The sequence below is a fragment of the Triturus cristatus genome, chromosome 7 (genome assembly GCF_964204655.1).
Source record: "Triturus cristatus chromosome 7, aTriCri1.1, whole genome shotgun sequence".
NCBI classification, from domain to species: domain Eukaryota; kingdom Metazoa; phylum Chordata; class Amphibia; order Caudata; family Salamandridae; genus Triturus; species Triturus cristatus.
Genome location: NC_140590.1, coordinates 1,816,253,618 through 1,816,267,421, shown reverse-complemented (window position 1 = coordinate 1,816,267,421; position 13,804 = coordinate 1,816,253,618). Strand labels below are relative to the sequence as shown.

The 13,804-nt window shown below is 44.0% G+C and overlaps 1 protein-coding gene across 1 annotated transcript; it reads left to right on the top strand.

The window, feature by feature from the left end:
* The first annotated feature begins 11,085 nt into the window (after positions 1-11,085).
* LOC146813252 (olfactory receptor 5M5-like) lies at positions 11,086-12,027 on the top strand. The gene has a single exon (XM_085615339.1). It carries the CDS (start codon positions 11,086-11,088, stop codon positions 12,025-12,027), a length of 942 nt encoding a protein of 313 aa, XP_085471465.1.
* The last annotated feature ends 1,777 nt before the right edge of the window (positions 12,028-13,804 follow it).

Genomic DNA, 13,804 nt, shown 5'->3' with positions numbered 1-13,804 from the left:
TCCTCCAACAGAAGATTATACCACTGTGAGGTCTCCTTTTTTCCCACGGGGTTGTTCATCAAGTTGTTTATGAGCAGGCTATATCCTCCAAGTGGAAACTTATTTCTTTCTAAGGCTTGAGATTTGTAGGCCTGAGTCCAACTATGTATTTGAAGGTATTTAAGTCTTGACAGATTAGGGCCGATCTTAGCCAGAAGATGTTCCCATGAAAGCAGCTCCCCGTCAAAAAAAAGGTCTCCCCAGACCTCTAAGCCTGCGTCTCTTATTGGAGCCGCTAGAATATCTTCAAGCCAAACAGGGTTTTCAGGGAGACCCCATAACGGCGTCCTTTCACAAAAGTAGCTTACTTTTATCGATCTTGTAACTTCGGCCCATAATTTTGCCAAGCCTTGTAGTACCTTCAGTTTAATCTTTTTGAAGTACTTGGGGTTGCCGAATTTAAATAGAAAGGCTGATTGACTAGCTTCTTCCCCTTCTAACATGGCTGAAAACATTAGACCCACCCCGTAGTCTGTAGGTATTTTTAACAACATGCGTGAATGAGTTAACTGGAAGGCCCAAGCATATAATTTCAAGTCCGGGGCTGCCAAGCCCCCTTTGTCCCTTCGCCTTCTAAGCTTTTTCCAAGAAATCTTTGCCTGTTTGTTGTTCCAGATAAAAGATGTTATGTCTGACTGCAATTTAACTAAACAAGAATAATCAAAGTGCAAGGGAATGGTACAAAACAAAAACGAAATTTTAGGAAGGATCGACATCTTGATTAAGTTGACCCTCCCAATTAAAGATAGTGGGATATGAGACCATGAGTGTAGTAACCTACGGCATTCTTTAGCTACCGATGTTAAATTAACTTGAGCTATTTTTTCTATGTCCTTCCCTATCTGTAAACCCAAATATCTCATCGAGGAGCCCGTTTGTAAGTCTATAGCTTGCCCTTCATGATTCCAAACAAGCATCTCGGTTTTAGTATCATTAATTTCGTAACCGGAGACTTGACCAAATGAACGAGCAATCCTTAAAATTATAGGGAGTGCAGAGCCAACATCTGAGGTAAGAATAAGCACGTCGTCAGCATATAGGGCTACTTTCCTCACCCACCCTTTATACGAGAATGGCTTAATAGAAGTCTCCTCCCTCAGTTGTTGCGCAAAGGGTTCGATATAAAAATCAAACAAAAGGGGGGAAAGTGGGCAGCCCTGCCGTGTCCCCCTAGTGATGGTAACAGGGTCAGACAGATCTCCATTGACCAAGAGGCGTGCTACAGGATTATGATATAACAAGCCAATTGCCCTACGTATCCCATCCCCCACGCCAAACTTAGCCAAGGCCCCCGACAGGTACACCCAGTTAACTCTATCGAAGGCCTTGGTCGCATCCAACGTGAGGGCGGCCAAAGGAAGGGTCCGAGCCGATGCTATATCTATGGCACCTATTAAATCATAGGTTAGCTCAAATAATTGTCGCCCCTTAACGAAACCCTTTTGGTCCGGATGGAGAACCAGAGGCGCAATCACAGCCAACCTAGATGCCAAGATTGTGGTAAAGATCTTGTAATCCACATTCAGGATTGAAATTGGCCTATAAGAACCACAAGCCGTCTTTGGTTTCCCTGGCTTCAGAATAAGGGTGATTGAGGCATTATCCCAGGAATCTGGCGGAAGCTGACCTTCCAGTAGGATTTGATTAAAAAGAACGGTGAGGAATGGAACTAATTCTATTTCAAGGGCTCTATAGATTTCTGCCGGCAGACCGTCAGGTCCAGCCGCCTTCCCCTTCTTACTTCTTTTAATGGCAGATCTTACCTCATCCTCAGTGATAGCTTTATCTAAAGATTGAGATTGCTCGGCAGATAGTGAAGGTAAATTGATGTCCCTTAACCAACCCTCAACAGACTCTGGCGAGATCTGCTTATCCTCCTCATAGATTACTTGAAAGTAATCTCTGAAGGCTGCCCTGATGTCCTCATCTGAAGAGAAGATGATGTTATCTACCATTATTGCAGCGATGTTATTCCGCACCAGATCAGTTTTGGTTTTCCAGGCCAGTAATTTCCCGGCACCTTCAGTGTATTCAAAATGGGCCAACTTACTGGCCTCCCATCTTTGTTGAAGTCGAAGATTTAATAAAGAACTCAGACTACCCTTCAAAGTCACTAATTGATTATGGAGAGTGGGCAGATCTAAACCGGAATCCATACAGTTGGAATCTATATCTTGTTGTATTTGAGATATCTGATCTTCAATAGAAGTGACTTCCTCTCTATGCAACTTCCTACGATATGAAACTTTCCCAATGATAACCCCTCTCAAGAAAGCTTTAAACGAGTCCCAGATTATCCTAGACGTAGCTGAGCCACTGTTGGAAATCAAAAAATTATGGGTTTCTGATTTAAGAAAAGTAATATCCTCTACTGATGAGAGAAGAGACCGGTCAAAAGACCATGAGGTGGAACTCTTTTTAATCAAACTGGCAATCTCCATTACTACCGCTGCATGGTCCGACAGATGTGATGGGAGGTAGCTAATACTCTTTACGGAATCCACCAGCCTCAGACTTATTAAGATGAAATCTATTCTGGACTGGTGGTGATATTTATAGTTCCTGAAAGAGACCCCTTGTTGTTGCCCCGACCTCGCTCTCCAGATATCAACATACCCATATTGCTTCATGGCGCTTTGGAGCAGGGCCCTCGTCTTAGAAAAAACAGAGGATCGATTATTGGGTGACTTGTCCAACAGAGGATCCAGTACGATATTAAAATCGCCTGCCAAAATAATGGGTTCAGGGAAAGTAATCAAATGTGAGAATATAGATTCCAAAATGGAGGGATCGTCCTGATTCGGACCATAATATCCTAAGATTGTACTTTGTTTACCAGATATAACAACTGACACTATGGCCCATCTGCCACCTGGGTCAACTGCCTGTGATATCAGCCTAGCTTTAGCTCCTTTTTTAAATACAATTGAGACCCCTCTTGTATTAGATGTTTGGGTAGTTGAAACTGCAAAGTCTATCCAGTTGTTTTTCTTAATAAGGGTAAGCATTTCCGTGTGAGTTAGGTGTGTCTCCTGGAGCACCAAGACCTGCGCATCCAAATCCCGCAAATATTGCATGATTCTATTAGCTCTGGGCTTGGTGCGGAGGCCATTAACATTCCAGGAGATATATTTTACACTACCCATACTTAAAGGGAAAAAACTGTAAAAACAAAGCCAAGATTACCGTTTGTTGCATTGGTCCCTGAATCAATATATGCCTACTTCCATCTTTAATAGAACTGCTTCGAGCTATGAGGACCATTTTATATTTTTGCCACCCCCCCACCCCCCTCCTACCCCCGTGAAACATCTCCCAGCTACCCCACCCCCCTTGGAAAACCCTTGTGTTATCTAGCCGGAAAAGAACCGGTAGAAGCACCCCTTGACAAGGCTCCCGTCAAAGAGAACCCCCCTCCCTACCAGCGATGGAAAAATAAGATATGAAAAATATACGTCGATGATGTAAGCCCCCACCCATGAGGCAAAAAAAAAAAAAAAAGTAACCAAAACATAACTTTGGCCAATTTAGCTGCATGGAGATCGGAAGAAAAAAAGAAATTTTTTGTGTTAAAAAAAAAAAAAAAAAAAAATATGGCATAAAGTAAGGAGGCTAGACCTATACAGACCTATATGTTAAAGATGAACGCGGTCTATAAGGCTTATCAGGAGAGAGACACCAAGGTTATAACGATGCATATTTAGACTAATTATGCTCCTTGCCTAGAATCAACAAAAGCTCATCGGCTTCCTGAACCGACCTGATGTTATACATCCGATTATTATGCATAACTTTGATAGATGCCGGAAACATGAGCTGAGCTGTTGCTCCTACTTTCCTAAAAGCGTCCAGTCTCCTCCCAAACTCCCATTGCTTCTCCAATGTAATTCTAGAGAGGTCAGACCTAACTAAGAAAGTAAACCCACTCCCCACAAGAGATTTTTGCTTTAATGCCAAATTTAGGATCTGCTCCTTCAGCACATACGTATGGAAGTTGACCAGAATCTTACGGGGCTTCGATCTCTGGGGATTCCGCCGAAAGGGATCTCTGTGGACTCGTTGTATGTCCATGGCTAACTCCTCTACTGAGTGCTCTAAGCCCAGGGACTCCTTTAACAAAACAGAAATAAAATGCTTTATATCAGAGCCCTCAGAACCTTCCGGAATATTGAGAATCCGTATATTCCCCCGCCTGGCATTATTTTCTAATGACTCCAATCTCTCGTTTAGACTTTGCTCCTCTCTAGTAAGCTTTTTTATATCATCCTTAACTTGCTTCATATTAGTAGAGAGTGCTGCAGAGGTCTCTTCCAAAGCTCCTGTTCTGACATTCAACCCCTCAATCTTATTGTCCAGAGCTTCACAGTGTTTCCTTATCTCTAACTGATTTGCAGAAGACTCAGAAAACCCCTTCCTAATCTCCATCGTGAGCGCAGAGAACATCCCCAACAACGAGGCGACAGAGATGGAAGATTCCGCCTCAAGGTTGGCAGTAATAACACCAGCGGAAACATTCTGATGCAGAGCCTTGATGTTGACTTCATCCGGACACTCTCCACCAGCTGCCCCTTCCACCACAGAGGTCGCTACCACCTGTACATCGGAATTGGATCTTGCCGACCTTGTCAGGTTTAGAGAGGGACTCAAGGGAGGACACTGTTCGATGATAGACAAACCCCCTGATGCCTGAGCTCCCAACACCACCTCTTGACCTATCCCGGCTTCTTCTAGGCCTTTCTCTTGTGGGGTACATTGTAGCGGTGTAGCCGATCCCTCTTCTGTGGCTTCGTCCCTAGCTGGTATGCGGGAGGATAATGATGACCCATTTTCAGATGGAGAGGGGAGAGTGTCTGGGACAATCAAAACCCCTGCCATATTATGATCTTCCACAAGATTGAGAATCTGGGGGACCGCTTTAAAATAAGATCTAAGTGATGGAGTGATCTTGGATCCTAAAGATAGTGCTACCTTAGGACCCTTTACTTTGGATTTAGATTTATATTTGCTCCCTCTAGCCTTGACTTCTGTATTTAGATAGGAAGAAGATTTCCCTCTGACCCGGAACTGAGAATGCTGAACAGTACCTAGAGCTTGTGAAACTACCTCACTTGACTCTTGAATAACCTGCTCCCCATCAGCGGTAAATAAACAGTCAACAAACTCCCCACGAGAAACCTCAGGCCCAGGCGGCAGTTCAGCCAGCGTATTAACACTCTTCGAACTCTCACCACAGAGAAAGAAACTTTTCGCCAACCTTCCTCCCTCGGCTTCTCCCTGAGGAGGCGATATCACAGACTTCTGCAACCCACCTGACGCGTCCTTAGTGGCTACCGCTTTGGATCTAGCCCCATTGGCAGTACCTCGACGTGACTGGACCAGGCTCCGCACCTTTCTCCCCCGCCTTAGCTCCAGCGCGGCTGACCACAGACGCAGCCTCGGCTTCCCCGGGGGCTCTTGCAGTGATGAAGAAAAAGAATTTTGGCCGGTAATTAGCTCCTGGGGGGCGTTCTTCAAGGAACACTGAAGCACTCTTGCCACAGTCGAAAAAATGACACACACGGAGCCAGTATGGGGAGAAAAAACTCGGCAAGCACCATCCAGAGAGGAGCCACGCAGGCGAAAGCTGAAGGCGGAACACAGGCAGGCAACGTAACGCGGGGCGTCTAATGGAGAAACACAGTATTGCATCTTCGGCGTTCGGCGTTCGTTAAAGGGACAACCGCCTGGTGAAAAACAAACCTGATCCGAAATGCGTGTTCCTTGGTTCAAATGAAATGTTGAAAGCCCCGACAATCTCCATCACAGACCCTACAACGCGGTTTCGGTTATAACTTCATCGCATGACGAGGTGGGTTCAACTCCGACGGGAGCTCGCCTCAGGGCGCCGCAGCAGCCTAGTTAGCCGCCGCCATGTTTTCCCCCACGTGTCCCCCCCCTATCATTGTGAAGCAGAATTCACCAAGCGTTGGATTGTTCACCCACTAATAGGGAACGTGAGCTGGGTTTAGACCGTCGTGAGACTGGTTAGTTTTACCCTACTGATGATGTGTTGTTGTAATAGTAATCCTGCTCAGTATGAGAGGAACCGCAGGTTCAGACATTTGGTGTATGTGCTTGGCTGAGGAGCCAATGGGGCGAAGCTACCATCTGTGGGATTATGACTGAACACCTCTAAGTCAGAATCCCCCCTAACCCGTAAAGATACCGCAGTGCCGTGGATCCTCGGTTGGCCTGGGATAGCCGGCCTCTCTTGGGGGGCCGGTGCGTAGAGCCGCTCACTTGGGGACCGGAGTGCGGACGGAAGGGGGCCGCCTCCATCGCCCTTAGTGCACCGCATGTTCGTGCGGCACCCGGTGCTAAATCATTCGTAGACGACCTGATTCTGGGTCAGGGTTTCGTAAGTAGCAGAGCAGCTACCTCACTGCAATCTATTGAAAGTCATCCTCTGAGCCAAGCTTTTGTCTCTCCATGCATGGGCGCCTGCGGACGCCCTCCTCCACCACACCCAGGGGTGGGTCCCTCTGCTGCCGGGCAGGCGGGAGGGTCACGGAAGGGGGTAATGCGGGCATGCGGGAGGCTGCCTCCACCATGTGCCTTCCAGCATGGGCGCCTCCCCCTCCCGTCCCTGCCCCACCAGGGCGCGGGGATGGGGGCCACCGTCCCTTGCTGCTCGGCAGGGTGAACAGATGGCCTGGCCTGGCCCAGGCCAGGCCTTGCCTCCCCTTCCCACTGCTCCAGTGCAGGTCGGGCAGGGAGGCGAGGAGCAGCACCGGGGAAGGAGCCCTCCCGAGTGGCTGCCTCGGAGCGCCTGGCCACCCTCGCCAGACTGCAAGGGCGACTGGGCACGGCACCCTCCGAGGCCACCTGGGGGCTGGGTGGTCCCTGGCCATCTGGTCACCTGGCTGCGTGACCAGATGGCCTTGCGGGCCAGGCGACCAGATGGCCCTGTGGGCCGGGTGACCAGATGGCCCTGTGGGCCGGGTGACCAGATGGCTGGCCTGCCGGCCGGCCGGGCACGCTCCGACTTTTGTCCTTCCCCAGCGTTCTGTAAGCCCCCACTATGTGGGGGCTTAATAGTCGAGAAAAATGGGCATCCAAGGCAGGCCGTCGGGGAGAGGACGTGGCCTGGGCTTAACCCTCCTTGGTTCCAGCCAAGGGTCCGGGTGCTGGAGACAGGGGGTCCACCGAGGGCCCGGGGAGGCTCTCCCTGGCCTGGCTAGGGTTCAGAAGCTGGGACCGGGCCTGGGGCTTGTGCTCCGTCCTGCAGGCCCCGGGGTTCGGGAGCCCCCCGTCCTGCAAGCCAGCGGCGGAGCGGAATTTTCTGCCCACCCCTACTCTCAACAGACTTAAGAAAGAACACTAATTAACAACAGTTTTCATGAGCATTTCTAAAACCACACTTTTAGTCTACATCTTCACCATTGTATCTTAAACTATGTGTCATCATTCAACTATACCTTTGCTCAGACTACAAAAAGAAGCATAATTAACAACACCTTATTTGACCATTCTATCTTAAAACATATGGCATCATTTAACTTTACCTTCTGTACAAACTAATAACAGAAACTTAATTATTAACACCTTATATGTAGGCCTGGGCGCTAAATTCCGTTCCGCTCGCGGAATTTGCGGAATTTAGGTAATTTGACCTTCCTCGGAGAACACGGAATTGCCCGAAATTCTGCTTTCCGCGGGTTCGCGGAATTTTTGCGTGTTCGCGAGATATTTCCCCCCGAGCACGCAAACAGCGGTCGCGAACAGGAAAAAAGCATCGCGAACAAGCAATTCCGCGTGTTTGCGGAGATTTTAAACCATTTCGCAGAGATTTGCATAACGCGACTTCCGCCCAGCCCTACTTATATGATCATCTTTCAAACAGCACAGTTGTGCTGCATTTTACCAAACTATCTATAAGTATGTAGTATCATTAAACTATACCTTAGTAGAGAGAAGAAAACATTATGCCTAATAAACTACAACTTATATGAACATCTTTCAAAATACACATTTGTAGTGCATGTTCAACCAACTATCTAAAAATATGAGGCATCATTCAGCTATACCTTTGAACAGACTTAAAAAATATATATATTACTGTACAGACTGTTTTTTAAACAAACTTAAAGTAAAATAAAACTAATTCCACTATGCATCTCTACATTTAATAATATATTTCAAACAACACAGTTTTAGAATAATGTCAAATATTTTTGAAATAAACCTCAAACATATATAATTCACCTTGCAAATAAATCTGTTTAATGAAAAATCTCACACACTCAGACAGGATTTTCTTTTACACACAGTCAATATAAATCACCAGACTCTGCAAGGTGAAACCAGTAATGGCAATGTTTCCCTCTATTTTCCATAAAAATACACATAAGCAACAATTGGCATTGCTTCCCAGAGATTTTCAATTGTAAAACACATTTCCATTGGTCACAAATAATATTCCTTATCAACTGACTTCTTCACCCCTTCTGCTTAATGTCAGTTTCAATAGCAACAGGTCATGTAACATTCCACTTAACTGACCGGTCACAAGTTCACCACAGAATGAGCAAATAAGAACAGCAGGTGTGGTTGCCTTTGCAAAACATGACCCCATCCTTTCTGCTGTACCTATGAAGATGTCCCGCAGGTGTCTGCGCTCTTGTCACTTATTCACTCCCTCACGATCATATTCAGTGTCGCCAGCATCTTCCACTGGGTTAGCTGGACTTAAGCCCAACTCCTCATGCCCCCTAAAATTAAAAAAGATAATCAGGTGGAAGAAAACCAGAGCTCACTTGTCGTATGTGAAATCCCATCCCTCTTTGTTGTCTGTGTTTTCGAAGGGTCTGACGGCCACAGTGTTAAAAGATAAGAAACCTGGAATGGCTCTAGGTTCAGTTAATGCAGACAAAGTGGGCATATGTACCGTTCTCCCTGAGCTGAAAGTTCTGCATCACCTTGATTTCACTAAAAAGAACTTAGGGAAAGCAACTGTCCCGTCTCAGCTCTCTGATAAATGTGCTTTAACTATAGCGGTCGAAGAAACAGAGATGGAAATGAACACGGATATGGAGGATATCAAGGTTAAATCCAAAATAAATGACGTTGGTGCTAAGCAGTTGTCTGACCCTATGGCCACGCTTTAGACCCTGATCTCAGATGTTATAACTAGCCTTTTGAATGTTTTAGAGTCATCATAAGGTCCCTCTCCCTCTAAAGTGACCCCTTAATTGTCTCAGATTTTTGATCACAGATTTGAGCCAGGGGATTTAGAGGATTACACATTGCCAGATATTGCGACACACGGAAAACAATTATGTAATGGAGGCTAAATAAAAAACCCAGGAATCGTCTTTGAGACTGTCACCGGACTATCCTGTCAGTTGCCCTCATATGCCAGCTTTGTAGAGTAGTACTCCTTCTAGTGTTTCTCTTTTGAAAACATTAGGACTATCAAATCTAGAGGCATCCCCAAATAAAGTGGTACAAGATGATTGGCAATTATCAAATGAGGGTGTCAACGGATTCGGGGGAGGTCGGGCTAATTTTGACATACTTTATGCATTAGAGAGGATTTTTTCATCAATTTTAACTTTGCTTGAGAAATCTACCTCTAACTCCTCTAACTCTGATCATGTTTAGACTTTACCTGACTCACTCATCCATGTGGAGGAGCAGAGTCACTACATGTTATCTTTTTTCATTCGTTAAACCATCCCCTTCCAATGCTTCACTGACCTTCCTCCACCTTTCTTCCCCTTCACCCTCTTCAACAGTTTTCTGTTGTGTCCGGTCTTACTCTGGCATGTTTTATGGTGTGCTCTATTTGTACCTAAGAAATCTTTACTTTGACTCCCTCATTTTGCAACTCCATGCTGACATTTGAGTTCTGTTGTTCACTCTGTCCCATTACTTATATGTGAGAGAATCCCGACTTCAATTTTCTATCTCCATTGTTCTGGTGTTTTATATGTGGTCTGTACTTCTAATAAATGCTTATATAAAGGTGTAATAGTGTAGTAATCCTGTGTAGTATTCTTTAGCCTTTTGCTTAAGTTATCCTAAGAGGGAAATGTCATGAACCTCCTCTGGACTACTACCCTATCCCACATCGCCAGGGTGGACCCCTTAATGGGGAAGAAGACAACCCCCACCTTCTGTGAGATCTAGGAAGCCACTGAACTGGTAAAAGTGGGTACCTGCTATAAATGTTGTAACTCACACCATTGTTTTGGATTCTGTTTTACCACCTTCTGCTAAATGCTGCAACAGTGAAGCTTGATATTAAATGTGAATGTGGGACCACTAATACACCTTGTGACACCAACCTGTATGTGTATTTCACCAATATTAATGCATTTGTGTTTCACCAAATGGGTATATATTTAACTAAATGTACAGGACCTGACGTGATGTAGAGTCATCTGAGGCAGTGTAGTCAGAAGCGTTTGAAAGAGGCAGGAGATATTCGGTCATTTTGATGATGGCATTCCGGCTGGGCCAGAAAATGTTTGCAGCTGTAAATGTATCATGATCCCCACACTGTGTCAAGGATGGGCAACAGACATGGAAATTATGCTTATATGATATAGTTACCCATATCACCAGAATGGGTCAATTTGCAAGACAAGACTAATGGATGTCTCTGTGTTGTGTTTAGGGGCCTTCCTTCTCGTGGGTAATCTCCCCAGGCACAGTAGTGAGTTACTGTTTTTATCACAAGAAGTTTGTAAATACAGAGTAGTAGGACAAGTGGTATTATCAACTGAGTTTCTCTCCATTTTTAGCTTTCAAATATAAACCAGAGGTTATGTTCATGAATTCATAATGCATGTTTAGAAATCACCTCTGATATTGAAAACTGAAGAACCTGTAATAGAACTCAGTTTCAAGACATATTGAAGCATAACACAACATCCACCATTCCATTCATTTTTTATTTAATTCAAGACTTTAAGTGATGTGATGACTCTTCACTAATTACCATCCTTATACTGTATTTTTCTTTTCAGCTTTCCGGCAATTTGATCAGAGGCATCAGGAGAAATGAAAGTGATCAATCATACACTTGAAACAAGATTCATGATAGTTGGATTTTCAGATTTTCTTCATCTGAAAAAGCCACTTTTTGTTACATTTCTGATTATTTACTTGATAACCCTGACAGGAAACCTTGTTATCTTAGCAACTATATGCTACAACTCACGTTTGCATACTCCTATGTATTTCTTCCTTGCAAATCTGTCATTTTTAGATATAACTTATACTTCAACCACATTTCCCAAAATGTTAGTCAACTTTTTTCTTCTCAAAACGCCTGTTTCTCTCACTGCCTGCCTGGTACAGTTATACTTCTTCATGTCTTTGGCATGTGTTGAATTCACCCTTCTCACGGCAATGGCTTATGATCGGTACGTTGCAATTTGCATTCCCTTACGCTATATGGTCATCATGAACAAAGCTACTTGTCTTCAGTTGTCAGCTGGTGCTTGGATAGTCGGATTCTTGGACCCAATAGCACACACTATGCAATTATCACAACTGTCTTTTTGCGGGTCTAATGAAATCAACCACTTCTTCTGTGACATCACTTCCATACTCAGGCTGTCCTGCTCTAGTACACACATCATTGAAACCCTTACCTATGTCTTGGCTGCTCTAGTAGGTATGAACATGCTTGTTCTTACCATCACATCATACATTTACATTATTTCAGCTATACTTAAAATAAGGTCTTCTGAAGCTAGACGTAAGACCTTCTCCACATGCACCTCTCACCTCACTGTGGTTCTTTTATTTTATGGTGCAATCTTTATAATGTATGTCCGGCCGACATCAACCTATTCACTGAATTACAACAAGATATACTCCTTGCTGTATATTGCTGTGGTTCCTTTGTGCAACCCTTTTATTTATAGCCTGAAAAACAAAGAGCTAAAAAATGTCCTCACACTAAAAGGTCTTCAAAGAGACAAATTGATGACATGAATGAAATTTTGTTTTCAATATTGATTCAATGGCGTTCCTAAAATATTATATTACTAAAATTGAAAGTTGGGTAAGGTATAATATCTAGCAGAGGTTTAGCAGCTCATATATATAATCCCTGTTAATAGAGGCAAATATATGCAATTCAGCATTTGATGCGAAGTGTAAAATATCCTCGCTGTCATAGATGGTGAATGATATAACTTATTATTAGGTGCGTCTGAATTGGCCGTTCCATCTATATTTATTTGTTTCTGGCAACAATTTATTAAAACAATTCATGCTGTTGGCACAGTAGCAATCATTTAAAGGATCCCCAATTTCTTTTGTTTAGAAAACAAGAAACCACAATTTAAATATAGATGTTAAATAGCTTTTAAAGTGGCGCATGCTAGCCAAGTAAATATGTATTTTTAAACTGTGATGTTACAGGTGGAGGTTGTTTGGAGCGGATGTTGAATCAATGAAAATCTGTACCATCTAGCTGCCAGGATTACAGATACTTTTTATTGAAAATAATATTATATTTGGGAAGAGAGGACATTGGTGATGACCATGATGATGACCATGATGATGATGAATTATTCACTAGGCCCCTGCTGATAAACAGTATCAGGTTGTCCTTGCACCATACGTTCTACTGTAGAAGAAGAAGAAACAATGGTGAGGAAGCCCACAGCAAGTGAACAAACAGGCCGGAGTTAAGATTATTACAGGAAAATAAGATTATTTGGGGGGGAATAGAGAGCCAGTGGGAGACAGTTCCATGATTTCTGACTTTATGGTTGATGACAAAAGAGAACTTTAAGAGCCTTAAGTGACACTTGAGTATTACTATACAAATTGCTGATAGGGAAAATGTGGCCATTGTTGGAAAAGGGCCACCACTGAAGTGTTACCTGAAACCTTTTGCAGCCCCTCTCCCCTTTGTGTTGGCTTTAGGGCTCTGAGCACTTTACCACAACTAACCAGCGCATGTGCTTCCTCCTCTAAACATGGTATAATTGGTTTACACCTGTTTGGCATATTTAATTGACTTGTAAGTCCCTTGCAAAGTGGTATACCATATACCCAAGGTCTGTAAATTAAATGCTATTAGTGGATCGGCAGCCTTTCAAACCTGTTTCATGCCTGCCATTGCAGGGCTGTTGTGTGCAATTTACTGCCACTTTGATTTGGCATTTAAAACCCTTTTCCAAGCCTCTCTTTTTATTGCACCTTAGTCACCTCTACTGTAGGCCCTAGGTAGCCACAGGGCAAGGTGCTGTGTAAGTAAAAGGTAAGACTTGTACTTTCAAGTTTTGCATTTACTGGTAGTGACAAACACCAGCATTTGTTGTTCGCTACTGTGAGACCTACCACTCTCATAGGTTAACATTGGGAGTCCCTTAATACACTTTTAAGCTGTAATTCATGGTTAGAAAGGAGTAGCTGCATCATGTTTCAAATCTTTGCAATGGTAATGATAAATCCACTTTACTGGCAAAGCTGGCTTTAACATTTGTGTTTGTCATGTCTCACCAAACTACAACCATACTTACCCTACAGAACATTTGCGCTACACTAAGCAGAGCTATTCTAAAATATTCCGTAGTACCAACTTGGTGCTACAAGCGGAATCAGCAGATCATGAAGACTGCATCCGAATTCAGCAAGGGTTGCGTGACTAGTGTTTTCCCAGCTGAGATCTTGCGAGAATTCTTGGAAACCTGTGAAGTGCACTTCATCTCAGTAATTACATCAGTATATTTGTGCCTTAATGCATGCACATTTAGCT

Excerpts from the sequence above, each read along its gene's own strand:
- LOC146813252 (XM_085615339.1), top strand. The coding sequence starts at position 11,086 with ATGAAAGTGATCAATCATACACTTGAAACAAGATTCATGATAGTTGGA.